Source organism: Heterocephalus glaber, unplaced genomic scaffold (assembly GCF_053883595.1).
Source record: "Heterocephalus glaber isolate CG9 unplaced genomic scaffold, H.glaber_assembly_v1.0 deba00001662, whole genome shotgun sequence".
Classification (NCBI taxonomy): Eukaryota; Metazoa; Chordata; class Mammalia; order Rodentia; family Bathyergidae; genus Heterocephalus; species Heterocephalus glaber.
This window is the reverse complement of record NW_028258403.1, coordinates 5,263,692-5,291,215: the sequence shown is the minus strand read 5'-3', so window position 1 is coordinate 5,291,215 and position 27,524 is coordinate 5,263,692. Positions and strand designations below refer to the sequence as shown.

At 56.6% G+C, this 27,524-nt stretch overlaps 3 protein-coding genes across 27 annotated transcripts in view; 1 reads left to right on the top strand and 2 right to left on the bottom strand.

The window, feature by feature from the left end:
• Positions 1-1,446: 1,446 nt before the first annotated feature.
• Positions 1,447-8,693, bottom strand: Cpne6 (copine 6). 11 transcript variants are annotated; one of them, XM_087197204.1, is made up of 18 exons: positions 7,967-8,693; positions 7,683-7,881; positions 6,514-6,685; positions 5,952-6,131; positions 5,363-5,446; positions 5,133-5,207; positions 4,881-5,015; positions 4,701-4,790; positions 4,253-4,357; positions 3,838-3,924; positions 3,535-3,594; positions 3,142-3,275; positions 3,016-3,070; positions 2,876-2,927; positions 2,423-2,556; positions 2,052-2,288; positions 1,757-1,934; positions 1,447-1,645 (listed from the first exon to the last, which is right to left on the bottom strand). In XM_087197204.1, exons 3-17 carry the CDS (start codon positions 6,679-6,681, stop codon positions 1,797-1,799), a joined length of 1,734 nt encoding a protein of 577 aa, XP_087053330.1. In that variant the 5' UTR covers positions 6,682-6,685; positions 7,683-7,881; positions 7,967-8,693; the 3' UTR covers positions 1,447-1,645; positions 1,757-1,796. The 11 variants fall into 11 exon arrangements, with proteins under 11 accessions (XP_087053330.1, XP_087053327.1, XP_087053329.1 ...); XM_087197201.1 differs by lacking the exon at positions 7,683-7,881 and having other exon boundaries at positions 7,967-8,075; positions 8,373-8,689; XM_087197203.1 differs by lacking the exon at positions 7,683-7,881 and having other exon boundaries at positions 7,967-8,075; positions 8,583-8,677.
• Positions 8,694-9,890: 1,197 nt separating this feature from the next.
• On the bottom strand, positions 9,891-27,150 carry Carmil3 (capping protein regulator and myosin 1 linker 3). Of its 14 annotated transcripts, none has more exons than XM_087197194.1 (40): positions 27,012-27,150; positions 25,469-25,563; positions 25,190-25,240; positions 25,034-25,093; positions 24,830-24,945; positions 24,540-24,637; positions 24,221-24,291; positions 24,048-24,121; positions 23,739-23,814; positions 23,572-23,660; positions 22,952-23,046; positions 22,641-22,727; positions 22,320-22,429; positions 22,100-22,177; positions 21,217-21,293; positions 21,034-21,138; positions 20,877-20,946; positions 20,351-20,432; positions 20,160-20,256; positions 19,963-20,017; positions 19,712-19,884; positions 19,413-19,481; positions 18,868-18,961; positions 18,676-18,774; positions 18,366-18,494; positions 18,122-18,235; positions 17,489-17,664; positions 16,641-16,728; positions 16,412-16,549; positions 16,066-16,129; positions 15,713-15,921; positions 15,084-15,187; positions 14,109-14,427; positions 13,664-13,792; positions 12,877-12,943; positions 12,679-12,768; positions 10,877-10,992; positions 10,619-10,793; positions 10,375-10,494; positions 9,891-10,248 (listed from the first exon to the last, which is right to left on the bottom strand). In XM_087197194.1, the coding sequence occupies exons 1-40, from the start codon at positions 27,049-27,051 to the stop codon at positions 10,220-10,222; spliced, it is 4,128 nt and encodes a 1,375-aa protein (XP_087053320.1). In that variant the 5' UTR covers positions 27,052-27,150; the 3' UTR covers positions 9,891-10,219. The 14 variants fall into 14 exon arrangements, with proteins under 14 accessions (XP_087053320.1, XP_087053322.1, XP_087053324.1 ...); XM_087197196.1 differs by having other exon boundaries at positions 15,084-15,184; XM_087197198.1 differs by having other exon boundaries at positions 9,891-10,295; positions 10,619-10,799; positions 27,012-27,149.
• The window catches only part of LOC147822325 (uncharacterized), a 289,748-nt gene continuing 278,319 nt past the window's right edge, over positions 16,096-27,524 (top strand). For both annotated transcript variants that reach the window (XM_087197225.1, XM_087197224.1), the window contains exons 1-2: positions 16,096-16,318; positions 25,000-25,121. In XM_087197225.1, the coding sequence (XP_087053351.1) occupies positions 25,108-25,121 (14 nt within the window). In that variant the 5' untranslated portion in view covers positions 16,096-16,318; positions 25,000-25,107. The remainder of the gene's footprint in view (positions 16,319-24,999; positions 25,122-27,524) is intronic.

Sequence of the window (27,524 nt, the reverse complement as noted above, 5' to 3'; positions counted from 1 at the left end):
GGTGGAGGGTCGTGGGGATTGGTCCAGATGGAGCCTCTCCCTCCCACCGCCAGGACTACAAAACTGAAGAGCAGCAGCAAGACCTGCCTGTGGCTATCCACAAGGTCTCACAGTTGCCATGGTAACTCAGTCCTGTAGTTCAGCACCAGAAGGGAAGAGCAGGTGGGGCCTCTGGGCAGAGCAGAGGCGTACCTCACAGCCACTGTTGTCCGTCCTCTAAGGGACATAATAAATGGGAGAAGTGGTGGGGTGTGGGGGAAGCGGCTCACATATGTCTCTCTTCCTTTCTGCCCCTTCTGTCCGCCCCCTCCCCAGCTGTCTCTTCTTTTCCCATCGCAGTTCTTGTTCACTCCTCCCCCTCCTCTAGTTCAGCTCCTCCCTCCTCCACTCAGGAGCCTGCAACAGGAGTCCTCTCAAAGGGAGGGGTTGGGGCAGAGAGTGTCCCTGCAGGAGTTCAGCTCTTCTTCTTTTCCTCTGTATTTCACTTGTACCTTTGCCCACTCTCTGGAGCTGCAGTCCAGACCTAGCACTTGTCTTGTAAACCTTTCTTAGCTGCATGGCACAAAGGCAGAGACACCTATCCACAGACACCTGCCTACACAACTAGGCCACATATATACACACCTGGGCCTCAAAATAATATACCTAAGTCACATGGATAGACTTCAAACAAAGGTTGCACACTGTAGCGATGAAGAGTGTGAGTGCTTTGGTCAGATGGGCTCGGGCTGAAGTTCTAAGAGTTCTCTGACCATGGGAGAGTTAAAAGTCAAGATTTGCTTTGTCAGAAAAATAGGGAAAATAAATGCTAATTATCTGGTGAGGATGCATGAATTTAAAGAAGCAAAGTTTGACACATATGCTAAAGAATAATCCTTGTGGCTGCCAGCATTCATAGCTCAGAGTGCACAGCTAGATTTCTTGAACCATTGAGGTCGTACTCACAGAGGGTCAGGGATGTGTGGTGCATGAACGTGTACACGTTGACACTTCAGGAAAATAAGGGTGAGCAGACCTAAATGTTCCTCTATGTTCCTAACGGATTAGCAGACCTGCTGCTGCTCTCCTTCAGTCCCCTCCCCAACACCTCTTCTTGGCCCGCCCCACAGCTGTGTGGGGGCAGGGTTCAACCCCTGGGGAACTCAGTGCAGCTTCTCTGGAGACAGTTCTGAGAGGGCATCACCCTGCCCCCTTGACAACCCTTGATTACTCCCCTGTCTCCTGTTATTAACCCCCGTGGAGTCTGGATCCCCCTAGGCTTGGGAGGTAAGAGTGGGGGATCCTTAGACCCCTCTGGCACATAGTTGGAATAAGATTACAGAGGCAGAAGCCACCCTGGAGATCTGGCTCAGATTTTGAAAGGCACAGGCTCTCATTTCCTATGGTGTGCATGGGTGCTGCAGACTGGCCTGTGGGCACCCAAAGCATGATGGGTAGAGGCTGAAGTGCTAGGAGTGGTTCCCTTTATTAATGATCAGAAAGTCAGATCACTGAAGGAAGTCACTGAAGGGCTACACAGTTGTGGGGTATGGGGCTTGGACAGATGGGGGCAAGGCCCACATCTCACTTCCAGGACCCAGGGGGCACAGTTGGACCAAGAGGCAGAGGCACTGGTCACTTGAGTCACAAAGGTCAGGACAGGCACCTGGAAGAGTCATGAACACCCTTGTCTATACTACACACTGCCAGGTTAGGCACCTCAGAAGTCCCACTTTGCATCCCTTCGTATCCACCCCTCTGAGCCCCCAAGACTCACTGGGAGGCTAAGGGAGTGTCCTCGGTCCAGTGCAAGGCAGTCACGGGCTAGGGCTCGGAGTTGTGGCTGGCGTGCAGGGCCTGGGAGCCCCTGGGCTGATGCCCTGGCTGGCATAATACTCCACCACCTGCCGGGGAACCTCAGCCAGGACGCACTTAGCTAGTGCCGACGGGGCAGCCTGCAGGTGGGGGAAGAGATAAGATTAGGGGCGGGCAGAAAGGACGGGAGAGGTGGAGGGGTGGGGCTTCGCATGAGGCGCCGAGAAGTCCTTCTGGGGAGGGCACCGAACACTCACATCCTTAAAGTCCCGGAAGGGCACGAACTGGACGATGTCGCGGGCCGCAGTCACCCCTTGGGGGCAGCGCAAGGGACCATCGTCGCCGTCCAGCAGTCGCATGTCAGAGAAGTCAGCATTGCCCACACCCACGATGATGATGGACATGGGTAGGCGGGAGGCACGCACGATCGCGGTGCGGGTCTCGGCCATGTCGCTCACCACGCCATCGGTGAGCACCAGCAGCACCGAGTACTTCTGAGGGCAGGCAGAAGGACAAAGGATTGCCTCCGAGTGCCAGGGTGTTGCTCTCGTCCTGAGCCCAGGCCCTGGCCCTGGTACCACCCCAGGACACACAGGGCAATGCCTGGGTGTATGTTTTGTGTCCTTACCGTGGCTTGTCCAGTGCTCTGCTCCCGCTGTGCCGGCCCAGCCACACGGTTGATAATGGGGGCCACGTTGGTGGGGCCATAGAGCTGGATCTGGGGCAAGCACCGGCGGTAGGAGGTGATGACCCCCGTGATTTCTGTGGGCAGAGAAGAGAGAAGGAGCTGTCAGAGATCAGTAGGGACTCTTTCCTGACACTCCTTAAGGCAAGGAGGTGCTTCTGGCCTTGGGACTACTGGATACCCCTGCCTCCTGTTCTTCAGGGAGCCAGAGGATTGGGTGTCCCAGGGGCTGTGAGAATTGGGTGAGCAGGTCATGGAGCTGGAAGTCTGACCAGATGGATAGGTGGGAGGGACCGGGAGCTGGGGCCCTAGGTACGGAGTCTGTGCTCGTGGATGGAATGTCCCAGTGTGGGCAACCAGCAGCGGAGGCAGGCCAGTGGGGCTCTCCCAGCTTACCCTCACATTCAGGGTTTTCCGGGTCAAAGTTGATAGCAAAGTCGTGTGACACCTGTGAGGGAAGTTGAGAGCAGTGAAGGGGTGGTTGTCCTTCCCATCTGACCTCCACCATCTCCTCTTTCTTCTTGCACCCAGCCTACCTCGAAGTTGGGGGGGATCCGAGCCCCAAAGCCAAAAGCGGGGAACCTCTTATCACTGGAAAGGAGAACAGGCTGGGGGCTCATCGGGCAAGGCCTCCCTTCTCCACCCTCCCCACCCCTTCCTACCTGTCATAGTCCTGGCAGATGCCTCCCACTGCCCGAAGGGCCTGCAGGTAGTGGTTTGGCTGCCGGGGGCTGAGGCAGTGTAGGGACTGGCTGCTCCTCGGGTCCCCATTGGAGGCGGTGAAGTCGATGGCCACCTGGTGGGGATGAGGGTGAGGGTGAGGAAAGGGTCACACTGCTGCCGTGAGAGCGAACAGAGGCTGGCCCAGAGCTGGAGCCTTGGAGGGAGGACTGAGATGCACCTGGGGAAGATCACAGTTAGCCTCATCATGGCGGTGAGCTGGGCTTGGGATCTAGCTGACAATGCCCCAAGCAGGGGCAGTAAGACTCTGGGCCTCTTTAGTTCAATATGGATTTAGGCCCTCTCTCTTTTGCCCGCATCCCCTGGGCCTTTACCGTGAAGCTGATCTGGCAGCCACCCATGATGTAATCCAGGAAGGTGTGCACCTTCTCCACCTGTGGGGAGGGAAGAGGTCAGGAGGGATGGATGGGGTGGTCCTCTCGGGAGGAAGCTTGGATGGGGCCTCTGTGGGGAAAGCGGAGTGGCTGGTGTTTTTGAGGTTGCAGTTGGGGTGGGACACAGCAAGGGTTCCCGTTTCCCAGAACAGAGAAACTGGTCTTTGAAACAGGTGAAGGGTTGAATCTGAGAGTGTGGTAGGGAGGGGAGGGGCGGGATTTGAGGCAAGAACTGGGGTTTACCGTGCACTGGGCCAGCACTACTGTCCCTGAGCTCTTGTAATGCTTCTTCTTGTCCCGATACTTGGGGTTGATACAGTCCCATTGCATCTAGACCCCCACACCCGACAAATGCAAGGTCATGGTCCATCCTGTGGCCTTTCTTGTCCCCCCCCAGCCCTTTTTTTTGGTACCGGGGATCCATCTCAGGACCTTGCCCTTTTGAGGCAGGTGGTGGCACCATTGAGCTCAATCCCAGGCCCTCTTGTCCCCTTTTAACAGAGCTTTCTGGAGGGCCCCTCCCCGCCATCTTTTGACTGAGCCTGGGCATGTTCCACCCTCTCCACCTGTCCTGTTGCCTACAGTGGTCTTTTCAACGTCACCCTCTGGGTTTTCCCAGGGATCTGATGGGATTCTGGGGGCGGGGTTTCTGTGGCACCTCCTGCCCAGGTTTTGCTGTCCCCTCCTGCATCTCCTGGAAGGTGCTGGTGAACTCGCCGATGAAGTCATGCTTCCCACTGGAGTCATAGTCATACACCAGAAACTGAGAAGGGAGGGGAGAGGCAGGGTCAGGGTGAGGGATGCTCTGAAGTGGTTCCTAGGTTGGGTGGGGAATTCTGGGTGGAAGGGACCTCATAGTCTCTAGGCCCAGATAGATGGCCTTAACCCGCCCAGAGAGGCTACCTGCTGAACTTTGTTCTTTGGCACAATCTGGCAGTGACTTTGGCCTCTGATAAAAGGCACACATGTGGGAAGCTTAACGTTAAGCTGTGAACTGTCCCACAGTGAGAACTGCTTGCGGGTGGGGGGCCACATTCAGTGGGAAGGTCTCAGACCACGCACTGGATGTTTCAAAGTAGGCTGTGCTTGCTTGGCTGGGGCTTCACCTTGAGAGGCCGGTGGACATCACAGCTGCATAGAGAGTGCAGGGACAGGCGGAATGGCTCCCAGCTGGGGTTCAGGTTGTTTTTCACCACCTTGGAGAGACACCATGGAGCTGGTCACCTCCTGTCTCACTTTCCCTACTGTGCTGTCCCTCCCCCATGCCCATATCCTCAGGTACCAACCTCAGTCCTCCAGACCAGCTGGTCACTCTGGTCCCTGTTGGTCTTATAGATTTCCATAAAAGGGTCAGACTTGCTGAACAGATCCTGGAGATGACGGGAAAGGGCCCATGAGTCTTGTGAGGTCTGCAAGGAGGGCTGGGGAGAGGGCTAGCACTGAGAAGGGAGCAGGCCTGGGTCCCCAGGATCTGCCTTCAGTAGGAGTCCTAGGGCTCTCTAACAGGGGACATGGGGCCTGGGTTCAGGGGTTCTAACCTTGTTGTCCAGCTTTTGGGCTCTGAAGGTAAGTTGCACGTAGTCATTGGTACCAGATACCTCCTCAGCCACAATCTGCAAGGGGGACACAAGTGTCAGGACTCTCCTCCCCTGACCAGTGGGGTCACTCTGTCCCCTTTCCATGGGCGGAGTGGTCCTGGGCATGATATCACCACAGACGAGCATGCAGGGGGCACTGAATGCCTAGCCCAAGGGTGAGCACAGGTGACCTTGCTTACTGTGATTGTGGACTTGCCGGCTGTTTTCCCATTCTTCAGCAGTAATGGCTTCGTGACCTTGGTTTGTGACACAATCTGAGGATGAAGGAGGAGGGAGACCCAGCTGCCTGGGCTGTGATACATACAAGAGGTAGAAGAATAAGTGTTCCCTGAGTGTCCCCAAGTTGGCCCTTTGACTGGGCTAGGGTTGGAGTTAATTTCTGCAGCAGGCTTAAGAGGGAGGTGCAGGACACTGTAGGTGTAGCTTAGTGGTAGAGTGCCTACTTAGCATGCATCAGGCCATGGGTTCAACCCCCAGCACCACAAAACAAGAAAAAAATGAAAGAAAGAAAGAAAGAGAAAAGGAGAGAGAAAACAAAAGACAGAGGCACTATAACATTCCCCTCACCACCACCATTTTTTAGATGGGGAACCTAAGACCCAAAGAGTGAAGTATCTTGCTTAAGGCTCCACAACCAGTGAATAACACGATGGTATCCAGGCCCAGGTTGAATTAGCTCAGGAGCTCACGCTCTCTCTTATTTTAGGTTCCAGAGGCAGACTCTGACAAGGATGGGGGTGGGTGAGCTAGAAGGCAGACCTGGCCCAAGGTGCACTCTGTCGAGCCAAGGAAGGTATCATTGCTGGGGCTGGTGGCTCCGTCCTCAGCATCAAACACGTGGAATTGCAAGGGCTGCTTCTCTTCAAAAAAGTACTCGAGGGCCAGTGCCCGGGAGAAGACAGGGCTGGAACAGGAGCGAAGCACCTCCGTGCGCTCCACCTGTGGCGGGAGGGGTGAACAGAGGCTACTTTCCCCTGCCCAGGTCCTGCCAGCCCTCCTTCAGGTCCCATATTGACAACAACTTCTCTTTCTAGGCTGATCCCCCAGCCAAGAGTGGTGCTGCCCACTGGACTCACATCCCCCTGGGGCTCTCAGGCTTTGAGAGCCATTCCTCTGCCTCTGGGGCAATCTCAGGACCCTCTGGGACTCTGTGTGCTTTCAACTGTAAAATGGGTTGGGTTTGTAATGATGGCATGCTTGTCTTCATGGTTACCCACATGGCCCAGAAAAGGTCCTCTAGAGTCCTCACCTTCTCCTACCCACCCTCCTTCCTTCCCAGGCTTAACCCAAAAGGCTGATTCAGGAAAAACTCAGCTCTCACCTCTACCCATTGCTCGTCAGAGTACAGCTTGAGCAGCACACAGGGGTGGGGCTTGGCCAGAGTGTCTCGGTCCAAGAGGCCATGGCAGGATACTCGTAGCTCCACCCGGGAGGCCCCCAACGTCATGGTTGGGGGCTCAGGCACCCATCCCATCTCAGGGTCAGACATGTCACTGCAGAGGAGAGCAGATGGCTTGGACACTGTCCTCCAGGCGCCCTGAGCCCTACCATCTTACCCTCTTTGCTGAGGCCCTGGGGTCGCACGGACCTCCTGCTTCTCCTGTCTCTGCTTGGCTTCCCCAGGACTCCAAGAAGTGGAGGGCAGAGAACCAAATTCTCACACTCCTTCCCTGGAGCCCTGCAACTCTCTCAGCCCTACCCACCTAGGTGTGTGTGGATGGGGCTTGAAAGGGCTGGAGGGTTGGGATGCAAGCTGGGTTTCTGGCAGCCTTGGCTCCCAGGCCATCGATTGATCCACACTTTCTGCTGTCTCAGCACCTTCTGCTATTTCCCGACTGGTGTTTGAGCCAGCACTGCACTCAGTCTTGGCATGAGGGAGCTGAACTGGGACAAGGGGCTGGGGCAGGGGCTGGAGAGGCCCCCGAAGGTCTGAAAAGAACAGGCTTCAGGAATGGAGTCTGCAGTGGGTAGAGGAGACAGGTGGGAAGGTGCTCTGCTGGGCTGCCTCCCTATCCCCAGTCATCTCTGGCTGGCTCGTGGGAAGGAGGGTGGTGGGCTTGGAAGTTAAGATCAGGACCAGGTCTCTGCTGAAAGCTCCCCCAGGCTCCCGCAGGGGCTCCCACTATGAGAAGCCTTGCCTCCCTCCCACCTCCCCTGTTCTCACACTTCTTGGCAGCAGTGGCACTGTCTCTTAGCGACAGGATTTGGGGGAGCCACAGCCCCCTCCGTTCTGTCCATGGGATGCATGCGCACCAGCCTCCCCCAGCGGTGGTACCGAGCCTCGGGCAGCAGCAGGCGGGGCACTGTGGCCTGAGTTCACGGCCGGTCAGTCCATCCAGCTGTTTCTGGCCAGATGTCAGAGTGAGGCTGTCTGATCCCATGCCGTGCTTCCCCAGGCGAGTGTGCATCAATGTGTCTGGACGCCCCACCCTCTGTGTCTGTCCCCATCTGTCATGTGTCCATCTCCAGGAGGGTGTGACAGTTCCTTACCTCCCTCAGAATGGGGAGCCTTCTCTGGCTGGATACCCACCACCTCCTCCACCACGTGTGTCTTTCTGGGTATGTGAGGGAGGGTCTGGGCTGGGGCTCTGGCTTCTAGCTGCTATGCTAGTCTCCCAGTTCTGGTGGGTCTTCTGAGGTAGGCAGGGACATGTGGTGGTGAGGGGATCGGGCAGGGCTGGGGACCTCCCTGGGGGTTAGAGGAGATGTTGTTATGGAGACTGAGCCAGGCTGGGCTGGGCTGGGGCTGGGCTGGGGAGGACGGGTGGGCTCACCTGGGCTCGCAGTCGGGGCTCCTCTCTCCGGTTCTGAGCCTGGCCCTGACTCCTTGCTGCTCCAGCCGCTGGCGCCGGCTCCGCTCTGGCTCTGCTGCTATTTATGGGGCTTGGATGGGAAAGGGTGGGGGGGCTGCAGCATCAGCTCCCCCCCGCACAGACGGGTTGGGAGGGAGGAGAGAGGAGGGGCAGGGCCACTGTCTGGGAGGGAGCCACAGAACTGGGGGAGGAGGGCGGGCTGGGGGAGGCTCAGAGGCAGGACCCCCACAGACACAGTGACACACATCTTCCCCTTCACACAGCACCCACGCCCAGCATCACAGAGGCACACACATTGCAGTGGTTCAGGCACACACACACACACATCCACACAGAAATGATGGCGACACACGCACCCCCAACTTACAGGTTCACACATAGCTTGACACGCGCAGGCACCAGTCCGTAAACTCACTGTGACACCATGACAGCTACAGCCCCACAGACACACAGTGGAAAACACACCCAGCTTCACAACACTCTCAACAGTATTACACTTGTTAAGGATATTTGCAGTCACATAAAAGAACACTGGGTTGTATTTATCACACATATGCATACACTCACTCACACGGACCCCGAATACGACAGAATGTGGATCTTCACGTGCTCCTTAAAAGCCATCATGTACCACTCTGAATCTCATAGCTTTGAAAATGACATTCAGTTCCCTAGCTATCTTTTTATAAAAGGATACAGGAAACGGACGTGATGGCTTAGGACACATGGACTCACACAGCCGCACAATTGGGGCATGTGCTGAAGGACTGACTCTCGGGGCATCTTTCCAGTGCCACAATGTACCAAACAACCCCAGCCCCCAAGATTCAACCCATATGGCCACATCCTGTGGGAGGGGCAGTGCCTGGAGCAGATCTTAAGGACACAAGACATTAGTCATTCCTAACAAGATCAGGGGAAGTGAGCAATTGCCTGGGGAGACAGAAGCCACAGGAAGACATTCCAGCACATGATGCTCCAGGGTGAGAACACAGCACATTCACCAGGACACCTTCATTCTCTATCCTTTAAGCTGCTCATTTGTTAAGGTAGCAACCATTTATTAGCCATATCCTGAGTGCCAGGCATTGTACCAGGCACTGGGGCTAACCAGATGATTAAGACCTAGCCCCCTGCCCCTGGGGGACGCAGAAGTATATGGAACAGAGACACATGTGTGCAGAGGACAAGCCAATGTGAAATGCGATTAAGTATGATGAAAAATTATGGACCTGTACAGGAAGCAGTGGGGCCCAGTGAGAGAGGGTTCAATTTGGATGAGTTAGGAAGGCACCAGGAAAGACATCTGGGGATCTTGAATGCCAAGGTTACTATTACTATTTGTTATGTTATCAAAGGAAATGATTAATTTTTGATCTCATTTCATAAAGACTTCTGTTCATCTCTAAGCTATTCTCCTGTTGAGATTTTGACTTTTTTTTTTCTGGTACTGGGGATTGAACCCTGGGCCTTCACCCTGAGCTACATCCCACAGGCTGTCACAGCCCGTAATAGCCTCAGTGAGCCTGTGTGTGAACTCATGTATACAGATACTGCTCCCTATTCCCTCATGGTATACTGGGGTCTTCCCATCCCATCACACCTACAAGCTGGAGCACACACTCTGTTGGTTTCTGTCATTTGTGTCCCTTCTGCAGTCCTGACCCTGCACATAATACCCACCTTAGTTTGGGGACTTGTCAGTCCTTTTCTGTCACCAGCTCTCTGTTTTTCTCCCTCTCCTCTCAGAACCCCAACTGTACCCTGGTGGGGTGTTTCTTGCTTTTCCCCACTGTGGTCAAGCCCTAGGGGCTTGGGAAAGGAGCAGATGGTGGGAGGTGGGGGACAGTGAATGGGGAAGACAGCAGAGACTTGATGCAGACCATGTTTTTTTTCTTTTTTTTATTCTATACAAGTGGGGAGAAGCCCCTGGGGATAGAGGGACAGAGATCTACCCTCCCAGGGGAGGAGACAGGTCCACCCAAAGCTCTCTGCCGAGCAAGGCATGGAGGGAGGCAATGAGAGCCTCCCTCTCTCCAGGTTGCTTCCTCCCTTCTGATCCCCCGCCTCCTGCTCCCCTGTGCCTGGCCCTATATCCTGTCTCTGTAGGACAGGGGCTGGCGGGAGGTCTGGGGGGAGCAGGAGTGGGTGGGGGTCTGAGTCCTTGTGAGGCACATGTCGAGAGGAAGGCTGGGGAAAGTGAGGCGGCGGCCGTCAGTCTGTTCCTGGCTCACTGCTTCCTGCTGGGGACAAATCCAGGGAACCCTGTTTCCTGGTCAGGGAGAGAAAACTGCCCCATGTTGGGGCTTAAGGAGGTGCAATACTGGGCAGAGGGACAGACTGGTGGTAAGGGGGACCTGCCCTCTTACCACTAGCACCTGCGGGGTCAGGGGGCCGCCTTCTGTCAGGCTCCAGTTTGTCACAGGACTGTGCCCGCCGTGTCCTCTTAGGCTTCAGGGGGGCGGTCCGGCGGCCTGGATCAGGGGGCCCTGCAATGACAGCCACAGGAAGCTCACAAGCTGGGGTGCTCATCCAGCCTGCGAAAGGTGACCTGATGTGGGCAGCAAAATCACAGAGGTTGCCTGAGCCCCCCACTCAGCCAGGATGGCAGACCTTGGACTTCAGGCTCCTCTTGGTCTTGCTGTGAGCCCAGCCTCAGCCGGGGCTTGCTGATTCCTGGGGCTGTACCCCCAGTCTCGGCCTCCTCCCTGCCCCCTTGGACCTGGGGGGCTCGCCGGCCCCTGGGCACAGCCACTGGCTTGGGGAGCCGTGGAGCTAAAGGGGGGTCCTGCAGCTGGCAGAGGAAGGAAGATGCTGGATTAGTCTCTGTCCCATCAAAGCACCCTCCTCATCCCCCTTGCTGGTCCTCACCTTGGCATTCCTAGCTAGAACTGTCCTCTCTGGGAAGAAGGCCCCCTCCTCTTCCTCTCCATCTTGGGAGGCTGGGCTGGGGCTCTGGCAGCTGTGGCTGGGGCCACTCTCCTCAGCTGGGGGATGGGAGGCAGGCAGAAGAAGCCACAGAAAAAGGCATTCTGGTAGAACCCTCCCCTCTCTTCTCCTCCCACAATGTCCCCACTGGCCAGGACCTTCCCCCACCAGGCCCATCTGCTCCAACACCTCTGCCTTCAATGTCTCCTTCTAGCCCCACATCTCCTTAGCCCCTGAAGCTATCACCTCTGAAGGGGCCTCTTTTGCAGAGCACAGTCCAGGCCCTTTCCTTTGGGGCAGAGCCAGGATGCGGGACCTCCTGGGCAACACAGGCATGGCCGCCCATCCAGGGCTGCAGTGCCCAGGGCCCTGCCAAGGCTGCAGCCTGGCATTCCCAGAACTGTGGCCAGTCTGATTAGATGGTGAGAGCTGGAGGAGAGATTCCCTGGCATCTGCCCCCCGCCCCCACCATGGCCTTAATAACATGAACTGGAGGTAGAATACCTGGGAGGGGTGTCTGTGAGTGTCACTGTGAGTGTGCGTGACTGTTAGGGTTCCCTGAACGAAGGGTGTGTCTCTCCTTTGGATGCTTTACCTAGCTGGTGTGAGGGATAGGGCATTAGCAAAGATGGGCGGGCTTGGAGGATGGTGCAGGCGCATAGGCACCGGCAAGCTTCAGGCACTATGGTGCAGAGAGGGACGTGGGCAGAATGGGGTGGGACAGGACAGTGAGGAACGGGCAGCCCAAGCCAGCCCTGCATGTTCATCTCTGAGTTTCTTCTAGTCCTATATCCTGGCCTAGGAATGTGAGGGAGTGTCTGCATGTACAGGGAGATTTTGTTCATGTCAGTATTGTCAGGGTCCATATTCCAGGCCTTTGGAATTTAAATTGATACTGAGCTGACCAGCTTTTCTTTAGTGGGTCCTTAAGCAGAAGGTCCCTGCATTCAGCAGGAAGGAAACATCATACCTGTAGTAATTTTCCCTTTTATTCCTCCAGTCATGAAGCCAAAAAGGAAATGACCCACTTAAGGTCATGGGCGGCTGATGGGACTAATACCTAGGCAGAGCATTTGCCCTTTCTTTGGGCCACCTTTCTGAGTAACCTCAAGACAGGCTGTAAGGTATTTTTGGAGGCTGGAGTATCTGAAGTAGGCCTACTTCACTGGCACTGGGTGGCAGTTTGACTTGCCTACCCTACTCCCAGCTAAAATATGAAACGAGGTCTTATCTATAGAGGGCACCACTGTGCTGAAGGTGGCCAAGGTGACACCTGCCCTAGAATAGTCAGTGGACCCAACCCACAAGGTGGGGTGCTGTTTGTTAAGCTTGCGAAGCCACTTTTTTTTTTTGGTACCAGGGATCCAACTTGGGACCTTGCACTTGTGAGGCAGGCGTGGAACCACTGAGCTAAATCCCCGGACCCTAAGCCGCTTATTTATTTTATTTTTTTTTTGGTAACGGGGATCGAACTTGGGTCCTTGTGCTTGCGCAGCAGGCATGGAAACCACTGAGCTAAATCCCCAGCCCTAGGCCACTTTTATTCTGTAAAATCTTTCTTTGGATTGGGTTGTTGGTCCTTTTGGGTATAGCTTCATAAATATCCTTAAATGTTTTTACTGTGTTGACTTCACACTGCCCCACCTTGATTGTGAATTGCCTAGAGTAGAGGCCATGGTTTCTGTTTGTTTGGACACACCCTGGGCCTTCATTCAGCACTGCTGCCAAGAAGGGCCTTTCCATACCTATGTGCCATGTGGCCTCTGCTCGGCGCATGGCGCTGAAGCTCGGCTTGCTGCTTTGGGGTGGTGGTGGGGGCTTCCAGGCTCCAGGACCTAAGAGTGGAGAGAGGGATGAAAGTGGAAGGGGGAGAGGGAAAAGGAAAATGAGGAGGGGTCTCTGAGGGAAGCATAAAAGGCAGGCAGCAGGGGTGTTCTGCTCACCTGCGTCGTCTGAAGAGCGCCGTTTCTGCCAAGCCTGGGTGCTGTCCTCCAGGTCGGAACCTGTCCCCTGCAAGCAGAGTGGAGTCAGCTGTGATGAGAGCATCCCCCTGGGGGGCACTGCAGCTGACAAGGGGCTTCTGCTTTACAATCTCATGTCATTCTCATCTCGCTAGTTCCTAGATATTTGGACCATGTTTCCCAAAGAGTGGTACCCATACCACCCCAGGGCACAAGAAATGGTTTACACAAATGAATATACTGCTATCCTAATAATTATGTGTTTATTTTATGTGTAGTAGTGAAAAAATGACTTGTAAAAAAATCCCGAGATTTTAAAGATGATAATGCTTAGGTTCAGACTAGGTTAAAAAAAGGTGAGTTGATTTAAGTAAAAAATAATTAGGTAAATAATAATTCAAGTGGCACACGGATAAGGTAAAAATCCATCATAAAGGTTGTAAGGAAGTCCCCAAGGCTGAGGAACACAGCTTTGGAGCTAAGTATTTATTTATTTTTTTGGTACTGGGGATCGAACTTGGGATCTTATGCTTGCGAAGCAGGCGGCGGAACCACTGAGCTAAATCCCCAGCCCAACCGGAGGTAAGTATTTTTAAGAACCCCCTCCTGGACTCCCTGACAAGTGTGTGGTAGGGGAAGAAATGCAGCCAATACCTTCTAAGGCCAAAGAACCCGCTTTCTCCGTTGAGCCACCAGGAATGAAGAAGCAGAAAACCGGGTGGAAAGGGACCCACAGGACCCTCAGTTCGCTACCCCAGTCTCCTCTCACCTCTCGTTTCCCGTCGAAGCTCCAACCCTTGGGTCTTCCTAACCCAGGCAGGGCAACACCATGTACCGTTGGCTGCTGTGCTGTCCTAGGGGTTGTGACCCCTTCCCCTGCCTCTGACCCCTCAGTGCCCTGGAATAAGGTCTTCTGTTTATAAGCAGTCCTTGATGGAGAAGGGGCTCCACAGACAGCAGGGGAGCTGTGGGGGGTCTTCCGTCCCACCAAGGTCCCAGCCCTAGGGAAGTCCTGCCCACACGCTGAGAGGACTCCTACCAATGCCCCACTTTGCACACAGCCCTCCCAGCATGCTCTGGGAGAGGAGCCAATGACCAGTATTCCCCAGAACTCTGGGTCTTAGTATTGTCCCATTAGGTTAGGGTGGGGTCAGGGAATGGGCTCCATCTAGGACAGGACAAGGGGTGGACACAGCACTCCCTGACTCACTTACCATCTTCCTTCGGAAGGAAGGCCCCCGGCCCCCGGCCAGTCCAGGTAGGAGGCTGCTCTCCTCCTCTGGGGTCCAGCAAGGAGAAGAGTTGTTATTGCCGAGGCTTGGGGGGTCTGGGCTGGGAGGGCTCTCCTGAGTCGGGGGTGGGGGCGGGGGCGGAGGGAGGAGGAGTCCGGTGGTGGGGGACCCTGGCCCCCTGTCCCCCTTGAAGCTCCGGGGACGGCGAAAGTGAAACAGTCCTCGACGTCTCTTCTTCTGGAGCGGAGGCAGAGGCGGTTCCGAGAGGCCTGGCCGCACCGTCCTCAGAGTTCTGGGGTAGCTGGGCAGAGTTGGGGTGAGTCAGTGACAAGTGCCAGATAGAGCCCAGAGTGGTGCTGGTGTTGGCCCACCCTGGATGGCCCAAACGTCGCTCTTCCCTTTCATCTACTTTCTCCTGCTACGCTCTGTCCCCTTCTGCTTCATTCTCGGGGGAGATGGTGTCTTCAGTTTCCTGGTTACAACCTGCAGCAGCCTCTTTCTCTAAAGTTAACTCTATCCTCTCAGACATCCTGTCCCCCAAGTCCTTCTCATAACTCCTCCAAGTGACCCAGCTCCTTGACAGACCCTGGGCAGTCTGACAATGCTAAGGTCTAGACTCAGTGAAAAAAGGTGGTTTTGAATAAAAATATTATGTGGGACAGACCACTGTGTTCAGGGACTCACACCGACAAAGGGCACCCCATCCCAGTGCCTGTCGCCCCTGCCCTGTCCCCCCATCCCACTCTAGTGGTTCATTCTGGTCCCCTCCTTTTTCAGTCACCCTGAGGAGATTCAGAGGCTGTGGGAACAGAGAGGGGTAAGGAAGGGTTAGAATGTCCCAGAGAGGCTGGCGTGGGGACACCATTGCTGGAGAGACTGGCACAGGAGCTGGGAGGACGGGAGTACTTTTGCCGCCCTGGGGCCTGCTGAATATGGGAGTGTGTTTAGGCATCACACCTGGAACTTTCATCCATGACCTTCCGGCTGAAGAAGTCCTCCAGCCCCTCATCCAGGCAGCTGGCCATCCCGTTCTCCTGGCGTGTCCCAGGTACTGGTACCTGCTGGGAGGAAAGGCCTGTGAGATATCTCATCTAGCTCAGGAAGGCCCACTTCCCATCCACTCAGAGCCTTCCCCTTTGGAACTGGTCCCACAGAAATTTAGATTTCAGTTCACCTGGGCATCTCCTAAGCTCGGTGGCTCTTGGCTTTATCCTTCACCAAAATGAGAAGGTCACTGCCTAGCAGACAAAGATTTTTTTCTCTTTCTGAGATGGGGTCTTGCTATGTAAATCTATGTTGCTGATCCCAAACTCACGGGCTCAAGTTATTCTGCCTTGGCCTCCTGAGTAGCTGGGACTACCGGTGTGTGCCACCAAGCCTGGCTAGACAGAGGTTTCATATCTGTAATAAGGTATAGCTCTCCTCCAAACTGGATAATCCCTCAGCTGTTTTTCTGCTTGCCTGGACTCCTGCCCCAATGCCCAAAGCTAGTGTCTCTGCTATCTGGGTCCTACAGATAGATAGAACCCCTTTGCTCTGGCCTTGCTAAGGAAAGTTGGTCCTCTTGCAAGGCCTTTGGGACTCACGCTGGGCCGGCCAGGTCCTGGAGGGGTAGTCCTGGGGGGCCGGGGCCTCCCTTGTGTTTGATGCCTCAGTTTATAGCCATGAGTGGGCAGCTCAGATAGACCTTCCCAGGAGCCGCTAGCTGTGGGCTGGCTGCCCCCGAGTCCTGAGAACCAGCCAGGAGGGATTCCCAGGCTCCCCAGTTGGCTTTCCATGTCCTGAGGGCTCCCACCTATTGGCACAGGACTGTTAGAGGGACTAGCAGCAGGGACAGGGAGAGAGGAGGATGGAGAGGTAGGGAAAAAAGAAAGGGAAAAAGGGCCTGGGGAAGGGCGGGGAGCCTGGCAGATATTAAAACAGAGGGTGCGAGACTCACTGATGAAGGCAGATACTGGGCGGATCTTACGGCATCGTTTCTGCTTTTTGATGGCCATAGTGTCCTGCAGGAATGAAGACAAAGGGCAGGTCAGGGCTCAAGTCCTAGATCCTCACCTGAAGCCTCCCAGTCCTTACACAGCCTTTCTTAGGGTCCATCCTGTCTCTTTCTCCTCAGGTGGCTGACACACTGGGATAAAGGAAGAGGCTAGTCAGGCATGGGGCGCTGGAGAGTGGAGGCCAGACAAGTGGAGGTAAGGAGGGGGAGCAGTGCCGTAGGTTCAAGAGCCGGACCCAGGTTAAGGAGGGAAAGGGAGGTACAGGGGGCGGGGGGGTGGGAGGCTCACAATGTTGGTCCCAAGTTCATCATCTGTGGTCTCCTCATGGTCGTGGTTCCGGCCTCGGCCTCGAGAGGACAGATCCTGCCCTTGGCCTGGCCCTCCTTGTGGATCCGACAGTGTCCTTAGCTGGGTCAGGTGCCGGGCCTGGGGAAGACAGGCGTGAACAGCATCTCAGGGAAACTGCCCACCTCCCAGGGTCCGAAGTGGGCGGGAGCCTGGGTCCGTTCAGACTTACCAGGCTCTTGTGGGAGTGGTAAAGTTCCTGCAGGATCTCGTCCACTATGGAGTTGGTCAAGTAGGTGACGACCGAGAGCTTCACCTCGCTGTGGGCACAGGCGAGACTGCTTAGCCAGTCCCTGCCTGGCCTCTGCACCTCAGCACCTCCTTGCCTGGATGCCCGAGAGAATGGGCCAGCCGGCCTGACTGCCCACACGGAACGTGGCTGCTGTAGGAGGTACTCAGGCCCACCATACTCATGACTCATCCCACCCACTGACCTCCCCAGCCCGGGTGTGTATGGGCCAAGAGGAACTGAAGGAGGAGGAGGAGGTTCCAGGTCAAACGCTACAGTGGAACAGAGCTAGATAAGTTTGGGTGCTGAGCAAACCTTGCTGGTTGCTAGTGTAAGAGTAGAAGCCAGCACTTCTTGAGCCTGGCTATTTCACAGGTATGCATACTCATCTTCTTTGCTTTGGAAAGAGGTAGCACACTGACCCAGAAGGAAAGAACACTAGGTGCAGTGAAGACGGGCAGGAGAAGAGGGGTTCCCTACACACATGCCTGGCATCATTTTTCTCTGAGGAGGTTATGTTTTGTTTCTCGGAGGCAATTCCTGGCGTATACGTGTGAGTTTGTGTGTGTACACCTGTTCGTGCACCATCCTGGCTCCTAAACCCTAGCTTAGCGCTAAGATTTCTAAGGCAAAAACTAGTCCAACCCTCAATAGCAAGGTTGTACCGGGTTAAAGATTTATCCCTTGTAATGGAGATTTTCCATTTATTATTCATTGCTGATAGTTCTGAAGTCCCTAAGTGCTCTGGGCCAAATCCAGCCCCTCCCCAGGACCAATCCTCCGCCTCTCACTCCAATTTGTTCTGAATGTCCTGTCCCGCTTGCTCCAGCAGTGCCCCTCGGATGAAGTTCCGAGGCACAGTGACGCGCTCTGCCACATTGCTCAGCATCTTGTTGTGCCCCTCAGCCACCCGCATGGCCACAGGGCATAACTCCTGTGTTAGGCTGACCATGGATTCCAGGATCACCTAGTGAAGAGAAAGGAGGCCACAGCCCTAAGGGGATGGGGTCATGGCTGGCATCTCCGGAGAAGAGACTTTAGCCTATCTATTATAGTCCCTGCAGTGAGACTGAAGGCCCTAAGATCACACAGCTGGATCACACCCTTGGACACTCAGGCTTCCCCATTTCTTGGTCAGTGCTCCTTATACCCTACTATACAGGATAGGGGAGAGTCAGTTCAAGGATCAGAATACAGAGAAGGGGGAGGTAGGAGTTCAGGGTCCAAGGTAAGAGCTATCAGAAAAAACATCCAAGATTCATATTATTTTGGTGTTTTGGCACAGGGGAACTACGGGTGGTCTCGACTCTGTGCATTTCCTTCTTGCCTTCCAGTAATTTCCCTACTCTTGACATCAGCTCTTAGCTTAGGGCTCTGGTGAATGCTGGGCTCTCACGTGGCTTCCTCCCTCCCCCAGGACTTGCCTGCAGCTCCTTGTCCACAGCCTTCGACACCTCACTGGCCACTGACTCCAGCCTCTGCCGCACAGGCCCATCATTGGCCAGCACATGGCCCAGCTCATAGAGGCTGGGAAACAGCTGGGGAAGGAAGGAGTAAGGTTCAGAGACTAGAGCCAGGCCTCAGGAGATCCATGGGGGCCCTGGGCTAGGAGGACAGAGGCATAGGGCAGTGCCTGGACCTCCTGGGTTACATGGTGGGAGGGCTCACCGCCCGGGAGTTCTTGGCATCCTTGATGAGGTCCCGCGCATAGAGAAGTTCATCCTGCACAGGCTCCAAGGGGCACAGCCTCAGGGCCCGCACCTCCTCCTGCACTCGTCCACACAGCCGCTGCAGCATCTGGAGCACGGGGCAAGGAGTGTCAGGCATCCCCGGTTGGGCCTCTGGGTGCAACTGGTGTCTCCCTGATGGTAGTGATGGTAATGTCTCTTTGTGCCCCCACCCTGTGTGCTCCACCACATCGCTCCTGTGCCCTGAGAGCCCCATGCATGCCCCTTGTGTCCTGGAGGGAAACGTTTACTTGCTCGGCGCTGCTGGTCACCAGGCCCTGCTGCAGCCTGAATGCCTGTTCCTGGGGGCAGGTTTGGGAGTGATTGTTCCTCACCAGGCACCACTGGATCTGGAGACGAGGGAGTGGGCAGGGTCAGGGCTGGGGATGTGGGCTGCCCTCTGCCCCCTGCAGTCCCACTCTGCTCAGCACAGCACCCCACACCTTCTGCCAGACGTCCTCAGTGCGCTCAGGAGCACTGCGGTAGGCTTGGGAGATGTCGCTCACCGGGAAGGACATGAAGCGCAGTGTGTGGTTGCTGGGGGACACAACAGTAACAGCTGGATGGGGAAATACCTAAAGACCAGAGGCCCTGGCTCCCTAAAACCCACCCCTAGTTCATCATTCCCTCTTCTATGGCCCCTCCTTGCTTTTTTCCCCTGGTACCGGGAATCAAACTCAGGACCTTGCACTTGCCAGGCAGGCTCGGAGCCACTGAGCTACATACCCAGCACACTTTTCTTTTTTTTTTTTTTTTGAGACAAGGTCTTGCTGTGTAGCCCAAGCTGCCCTCAAACTCATGGTGATCATTTCGCCTCAGCTTCCTGAGTGCTGGGGTTACAGGAGGGAACCACCACCACACCCTGGCCCTGCCTCATAAATCTATGTGAATAGGTCAAGGAGATTGGGGTGTGGCTAGAGTAGCTCACACCTGGTCCTGGCACATGATGGCCGGGGTTTGAATCAGGCCAGGGCCTTGGTCTACTCACCTCTCCAGGGCCCTTGCGATGTCCAGGAAGCCCAGGGCAGATGTGTTGTTCCGATCCCATAGGATAGTTCTAGGGAGGTGAGCTCCAGTTTATCATCCCTCTCTCTCTGGGTCCCCATCAGGTGCCAGGGATGGAAGCCTGTCTGGGGCCCTCCCTCTTTTCCTAGGTACTGAGGCTGACTCAGAGCCTGACTCAGAGTTCTGGGACTGGCTGTCTTCCACAGGCTGGGGTACAGAGCATGGAGCCCAGCAGGGAGAGTCTTGGGGCTCGGGGTCTAAGGGTCCAGGTGTTGGCATCACCTGAGGGACGAGTTTATCTGCAAGGCCTTAGACAGCATCTTAGCCCCGATGTCCTCCATCCCATTGCCGCTCAGATCCACTTTGGCCAGGCAGGTGTTGCTGCCGAGGGCATTGATGAGGATGCTGGTTCGAAGCTTCAGCCGGGAGTCTGCCACCGACAGTGACTGCAGGGACTGAGTGGCAAGTGGGGGTTGGGTCCAGCCCCTGCAGCCCCTGCCACTGCAGGTCCCCTCCTAGGGCCCGTCACTCACACAGTCCTCTTCCTGGATCAGCTGCACCAGTTTATGTAGGATCTCCTCCAGGGTCCTGTGGGGAGGCGGGGCTCAGAGCAGGAGGGGAGGGGGCTGGAGTCATGCAATTGGAGGAGAAAGTGGCCAGAGGTAACACAGCCAGCCTAGGACAGATGGATGATAGGAGGAGGGTCTGTGGGTGTGTGGTGGGGGCTCACTTGGCCTTGACATTGAAGTTCTTGCCCAGGAACAGGTGCTTGAGAGACTTGTTCTTGCCAAGTGCAGGCACCAATGTCAGGAGGTCGGAGTCGAACCCTGGTCAGTGGATGGGAGAGGCCTGGCCTTGAAGCCTGAGGCTTACCAGCGTCTCCTCAGGGCTTCTCCTGCTCAAAGAGGCACCCCTACTCACCATTGTCTGACAGATCAAGGCTGCCCACACAGGTGACAGATCCCAGCTGCTCCTGCAAGGCTTGGGCTCCTGCTGAGCGGAGCTAGAGATGGGGTAAGGCAGGGAAGGTAGAGTTCAGGGTGGGCGACAAGCACCTTTAATCCTTAGAGACCAGAGTGGTCAGGTCATCTCCAGGCTCATGGTCATTCCAGGTCTTGGGTGTAAAATCAGGGAGACCCCCTTCTCCACATCCCATGCTTCCCTAGGGCTTCTCCCTTTCCTCAGCCAAAAACGCTGCCACTAAAACAGCCTGCTCCTGCCCTCTGCTGGGAAAGCCTGGTATCTCCCACCCACAGCTTTGGAGGCTGATTTACTAGCTTTGGAAAATGAATGGAAGTTCTCAGACCACAGTCTGAGAGGCAAAGCAGAGGTGTGGAAAGGGCAGGGAGCCGCAGTGCTGTAAGTGCAGAGGTGAGGTGGAGCGAGGGTTTGACTCTGGTTGGAAAAATGAGTGCTTGGGTGGTGGTGAGGGGGAGGTAGGCCTCACCTCACAGCTGCTGAGGTCCAGGTGCAGATCGCTGAGGTGGCTGTTGAGGGAGAGGCCCTGCAGCAGCGCCCTGTGGGAGGAAGGTCATAGGCCCACATTCACTCCTCCCCACACCCCATGGCTCCCTTGGATGCCCCCAACCCTGCACCCACCCGACCTGAGGGCCTCCAGAGGCAGTCTTGTGGCCGACAGGTTGATGTGGCTCAGTGTGTAGGTGCTGCTGAAGAACTGCTTGAAGGCCGGTGGGGCCTCCCGGCCCTTCCTGTGGAGACCGCTGGGATCAGCAAAGGAGGGGACTGCCACAGCTTGCCCCGAGCCTCCCTGCCCCTCCTGACCCAACCTGTGGGTGCAGCTGTTTCGAGCCAGGTTGAGGTAGGTGAGGTGGGAGCAGCAGCCATGGAGCAGGGCACCCAGAAGCTGTGCGGAGAGTAATGGTGGCATTCAGAGGGGCTGGGAGGACAAGGATGGGGTGGGGCAAGGACTCTCTCTGCTCTCCCTTCACGGTCCTGGCTCCTGTCTCTCTCTGTGAGTTCTTTCCCTAAGCTTCTTCTTTTTTTTTTTGTACCAGGGATCGAACTTATGACCTTGTGCTTGCGAAGCAGGTGTGGCGCCACTGAGCTAAATCCCCGGCCCCCCTAAGCTTCTTAAGTAATTTTTTTCTGCAATAATGAGGATTGAACCCAGGGCAAACACTGAGCTACACTCCCGGGCTTTTTTATTCTTATTTTTATTTTGAGACAGGGTCTCAATAAGTTGCCCTATCCAGGCTCAAACTTGGGATCCTTCTGCCTTAGCCTCTGAGAGTGCTGGGATTATAGGCATGCACTGCCACACTTGGCCTCAAAGGCTCTGTTTTCTTCTCCATGGAAAGTGGGTCTATTCCCTGCCTGGCGGCCATGGGTGTAGAAAGACTCACAGGCAGTAGATGTGTAAGCAGGGACACTACTGGCTCCCTGGGTGCCTTTTCAAGTTAGGGGACTCATCCTTCCCCACTAGTGGAGCAGCACTAAGCCAGGGTGCACAATGAGGAATGGAGAGAGGGGTGGCTTTTGTCACAGCCTTGTGACCTGGATAAATGCACACAGGTATGAGCTACTGCTGAAACTGAAGTCATCCCAGCTGCTCTGCCTACCCTCATACTCAGGGAAGAAGGGATGAGACAGACATCATCCTAGCCTCCCCAAATCTCTTCTGCCTGGCTCCCCAAATCACCAACTCCTCACCAGGTCGACAGTGCAGTCAGTCCCTGACAGGTCCAGGTGGATCAGGGCATTGGGCTGGGCCAGGAAACTGTAGAGGGCCTGGGGAAGAGAAGACAGAGAGACTGCAGGGGAAGGAGTGGAACAGTCTCTCCAACCCAGGGGCCACAGAGCGGAAGACTCTCAGGTCCTAAAGCCTGAGTGTGCTTCTGTAGGGAGTCGAGGTGACATTCCATGCACTCACGTTGGCCTCATCTGTGGCGAGCAGCCCAGGGTTCTTGCTCAGGTCCAGGTATCGAAGGGAGCTGGCAAAGGCCGGGTTGGCCCCGAAGGTCTGGCCCAGCGCCTGGAGCCCTGAGCACAGCGGGCACTGGGCTGGGTTGGCCCCCATCCCCACCTTTCCCCCTCTGCATACAACTCTTCCCGTCTCCCAAAATGTGATTCCTTTCCCTCCATCTATCCCTGAGGTGGTACGTGAGTGTGTGGGTACACATCTGGGGCTCAACATCCCGGGCAGCACTGGGGGAAGCCTGAGGTCAGCAGTCAGAGGTCCTGGTGTGAGTACCTCGTGGGGAAATGGCAGTCTTGGCCAGGCACAGCTTGGTGAGGCCGGTAGGGAAGCAGAGGAGCTGCTGGCTCAGACTGAGGAAACCTGGGGAATGGAGAGAGAATGGGCCCAGTGAGAGGCTGGGCCGTAGGTGCAAGTCGCAGAGAGTCAGATGGGGCTCAAGTGGGGTGCAGGCCTGGGGTCAAGGGTCAGGTGTGGGGGCAGGGGCTACCATCAGGCTGCGGAGCCCCTGTTCAGACCTGGGTTGGGCTCTGGGCTAGGACAGGGTCTGCATTGTGGAAGGAATAAGATTCAGGGCTGGGGCTCACCCTTGTCCTCGATGGGGTTGTGGGACAGAGTGAGGGCATGCAGCACACAGCTCCCGTTCTCCCCAAACACCCCGGCCAGCTTCTGGACAAAGTCCCTTCAGGGAAGGGGAGGAAGGATTTGTCCTGAGCTGAGCCCCAGGTCCCAGCCCCTGGTTTCCCCTCCTCCTCTACCTGCCTGTCTGGCTGGGGCTGCAATGGTCAGAGCAGAGGCTGCCCCACAGGGGCTGCCCCACAAGGGCCAGCTTGGGGCCTGCCAGGGACCTTGTCACCTCTCTGGAGTACCTGGGGCATTCCACACCTTAGGAAGTTGGGCTGAGACAAAGCCCAGCTTCGTGTCTTCAAGACTGGAGCAGCCCACTCTGCTAGATAGTTGATAGAAAGGGGTACAGGACATGGAATGTATTGGAGAAAGCCATGCAAGCATCTAGGGCATCAGGAGGCTGGGGTCTAAGTCCCAATTTGACTGCTGGTTTGCTTTGTGTCCGCTTTGGGCCTCAGGCTCCTTTCTAAAGATAGGAGCTGGATGAGATAGTGCAGGGGCCCATATCATGCTCTGAGGTTTGGGGGCTCTAAGACTACATGATGGGGGCATCACTGGCCACAGAGGAGGCTGGCCTCACGTCTTAAGCCCAGCATTGTCCAGCACCAGCTCTTCGAGGCTCCCCGACTTGCTCAGGGTATGTAGCACCTGTTCTAGCACTTCTGAGCCCTGAGGACAGAAGGGTCCTGAGATCAGGAGCCAAGGAGGACGTGACTCTCCCCTACCCTAGCCCTTCCTAATTCCTACCAGCCGAAGGTCTTTGCAGTAGAGTTTGGTGAACCACTGGTTGTAGGCCAGGGCTGCCACCATTAGGGCCAAGTCTCTGTGGGGACATTGAAAGGATAGGAAGTGGTAAGCAGGTGGCTGTGACAGGAAAGAAGAGGCCAGGGATGGGGGGCTGGGTTGGGGCAACCTAGATGGGAGATGGCAGTGGGGACAGAGGGAATTGGGGAGGTAGACAGGGGCTGTGGGTGGGACTGGAAGGGAGATTCCGGGTAGGGTCAGAGTTGAGAATGTGTGTCGGGGGGGTGCTGAGTCTCTGACCCATCTGCTTACCGGCTCTCCAGGTGGCTGAAATCCAAAAGATTGAACTCGCGGTTATCCTCGGCATGGTAGATGGTGTCCACATCCTTGAGGAGGTGGAACTGGCTCACACCCACTCTCAACCCCTTCTCTGCCTCCTCCCTCTGGGTCCCACCTGCTCCCTGCTGGGTCCCAGCCCCACGCACCCATTGCACTTCCTCACGGCAGTGCAGGCCATTGTAGTCGCACAGGGCAGCATAGGTCTCAGAGAAGCCACCTGTGGGGTGAGAGATGGGCTGGCTTCATGAATGGTAAGGTGACGGGGAAGGGGCTTGGGGTTCAAGGAACAGTGAAGGTCACTGAAGGTACGAGTGTCCCAGATTCCTGATACTCCAGGAACCTTCTGAGGCCCAGGAGCTGGGGTGTCCTTAGGGTAGGCAAAGGCCTCTCCAGCCAAAACGAATGTTCTGGACATGGGACAAGGTGGCCTGGGTAGGTCCCGCAGTGCTGTCTGCCCCTGCTTACCACACACACTGTGAGTGGTAGATGTGGAAGTCTCAGAATTGGGGGATGTATCTCGGGGTCCCTCTGGGGTGTCTGCATTTGCACGCCGGATCAGACACCTGGAAGATGAACAAATCATCCCAGAGAGTGGTGGAAAGAGGCTCTCAATTCTCCCCCAATTACAGCTTCTGAGTCCCCAAGCAAAAGCAGGAGGGGGCTATGCGCACTCTTGTGCACACAGAGAAGGATAGGGCCTGGGGAAGAGAAGTCTTCTTGTTGAATCCCTCGAAGGACGCTTGTTGGCCACTTACCCAGGGCCCGGGCAGACCTTGGAAAGGGCGGAGCTCACATGTCGGGTCACCTGGTCCACGCTCTCAGCTGATGGCAGCCGCAGGCTCACCATGCCCCGCTCAGTCTCCACCAGGATCTGGGGTACAGGGGGTGGACGGCCTCAGATATTGACTTTGACTCCCTTTTCCAGGTGGTCCAACAGCAGGCTGAGTCCCGGTGCTCACCTGGTTCTGACCGAGGGTGTTAAAGGCGCGGATCTCCAGGACATTGAAGGAGCTCTCCACCTGAAGGGACAGGGATGCCCAGCTCCTGGTAAGAGCCTGGTTGCCAGGCATGGGCGGGAGCATGCCAGGTGTCTTCCATTCCTCCGCCCAACTCACCTTGGCAGGGACCTTAAGGGGGAAGAGGTGGAGGCGCCAGGAGGTCAGGGCCTGCAGATAAGAGTAGGGGTGGTTTATGGCAGCTGCCTGGGCACTGGTGCCCCTGCCCTCCTTTAGTCTGCTCAGCTCTGGGTGTGCCCCCTCTCCCGCCCGACCAGAGGCTCCTGGACATGACCTAGTCCAGGCCCTCCCCCTCCCCCAGGCTTTGTCTCCTCAGCCCTTCCCCACTTCTGTCTCTCCTGCCCACCTCCTTCCTCCCCGCAAGACCAATTTCCTCACCAGCACTCTGTCCTCAAACTTCTTGGGTTTTGTCTCTAGCTTCACGCGATGTTGTTGGAACACAGCACCTTGGCTGAGGCACCTCCGGATACTGTCTGCAGGTGGGTGGGGGGCGTGCTCAGAGCTCCTCTTATCCCTGCTAGCCCCACCTCCCAGGGCTCTCCAGACAGAGGCAGAGGCAGGGGCAGATGAGAGGGGAGAGAAACAGGGACAAAGCACAGGATAGAGACTTTTCCTTCTTGAGTAACTTTTCCTGTTAGAAAGGGAGTCTCATGGGTTGAAAACTCTAGCTCCTGGTGTCCCCAAGTCAGGGGCCGTTTGCTGAGTGACTGTTTGTGGGAGGGTGTGTCTTAACACTTCTGAGGGTGTGAGGATGTTTCTAACCCATGTACTACAGCAGCCATCAACACATACACAGTGAGTCAGTGTGTGGGGATGTGGGGGTGTCCCTTGACGCTATCTATGTGGTGTGGACGTGAGGCTGCCTTTACTATGGGTGTGTGCATACTTCTGATGATGCCAGGAGCCCGAGCGTGGCACCAGTGGGGACCGAGAAGTGTGAATGAGTATGCTGGCTTGCAGCTGTGAAAGGGGCACAGCGCCAGGCTGGGGGGCGAGGGCAAGGATTTTAGTGGGTAAATGAGCCCCATACCCATCTGCTGGCAGAACCGGCCAGACAGCCGGATATGTGTGGATATGTGCGGTGGGGGTGCAAGTTTCTGAACGATGAGTACACACATCTCAGGATTGTGCTCCTGTGCATGTGTAGGTGTGGGGAATCGCCACAGTGCAGCATGGCTCTGAGTATCCTTGAGCATCCTGCTCTCTGCCTGGGCTAGCCTGTGCTCCTGCCTCTGGGGGTCAGGGCTGTGGCAGTGTTGGGTGCCGGCCTTGGTCTGGCCTGAGTCTGAGAGCTCAGCAAAGCAAGCAGTAGAGGCCTTGAGGTGTGGGCAGTGGGTGTTGAGAAGGGAGCAGACTGCGACTGCAGAGGGTGAGCCACAGAGACCTTGCTCTCGGTTTGTGCTCCAACCCTGGGCCTCTTCCCCTGACTCCCTCCTCTGCCCACCCTGGTCTGGGCGCTGCTGAGCTCCTAGGAGCATCTCCAGGGCCAGTTCCGGGGCGGGGCAGAGAGGAGGGAGGGTACTGAGACCGACAGCGGTCAGGACCTCCGAGACTCCTATCTCCTGGCCCCGCCCGGCCGGGGGTGGGGAAGCGGGGACTCTGGAGGGGAGACTGGACGCCTCGCCGAGGGGTGGGTCAGGAACACTGACAGCTGGCCCCGGGCAGCGCAGAAGAACTGCACCTGTCACCGAAGAGCGGGACGGGCGGTGCCAGGACAAGAAGGTTCTGATAGGGTGAAGCGAGCAGAGGAGGATGCTCCGGGGACAGCGATGCCCGCGCTGGGACGAAGGGGTAGGGGCTGCTTGGAGCGAGGACGCACGAGGGGGCACAGGCATCAGGCTGGGGTGTACCACGGGCAGGAAAACGCTGGGTCTGGGATGCTCCCGGACGGGGCGTCCCGGGGACTGAGGCGACCTCGTACCTTGCAGCTCTCGGGTGAGCTCCACGCTGGCCTTGGCCATGGTGGCCGCTGCTGCTTCTGCAGAGGAGCCGCCGCCGCCGCCGCCGGGGAGCCGCGGCACATGCTAGTCCCGGCTCCGGCAGGGCCCGGCTGCGCGCTGCAGCCGCCGCCGAGCCCGCGCCTGTCAGGGGCGGCTGCGCGAGCGCTCCTCCCCCGCCCGGGAGCACCGGGCCTCCTGCCCCTCCCGGAGAGTGCCAGTCCGAGCATGCGCGCAGCGCCGCGGAGCCGCTTGAGACCCCTGAGCGCGCTCACGCCGACCCCTCCCGCGGGCTGCCTCGTGAGAGGCTCGGTGCGGTGCGCGTCGAGTGGTGTTCCCGCTGTCTCCAGGGCTCAGGGCAGCATTCCCGCTTCCTGCACCACCTACTCCTCTCTGACACCTAAGGTGGAACACCCCCCAATTTCTTTGTTGATGGGCCTGGGTACCCCTTGGGGCTCATCCTTGAAGAGCCCCGCCCTTTAACCCCCGCCTGCTCC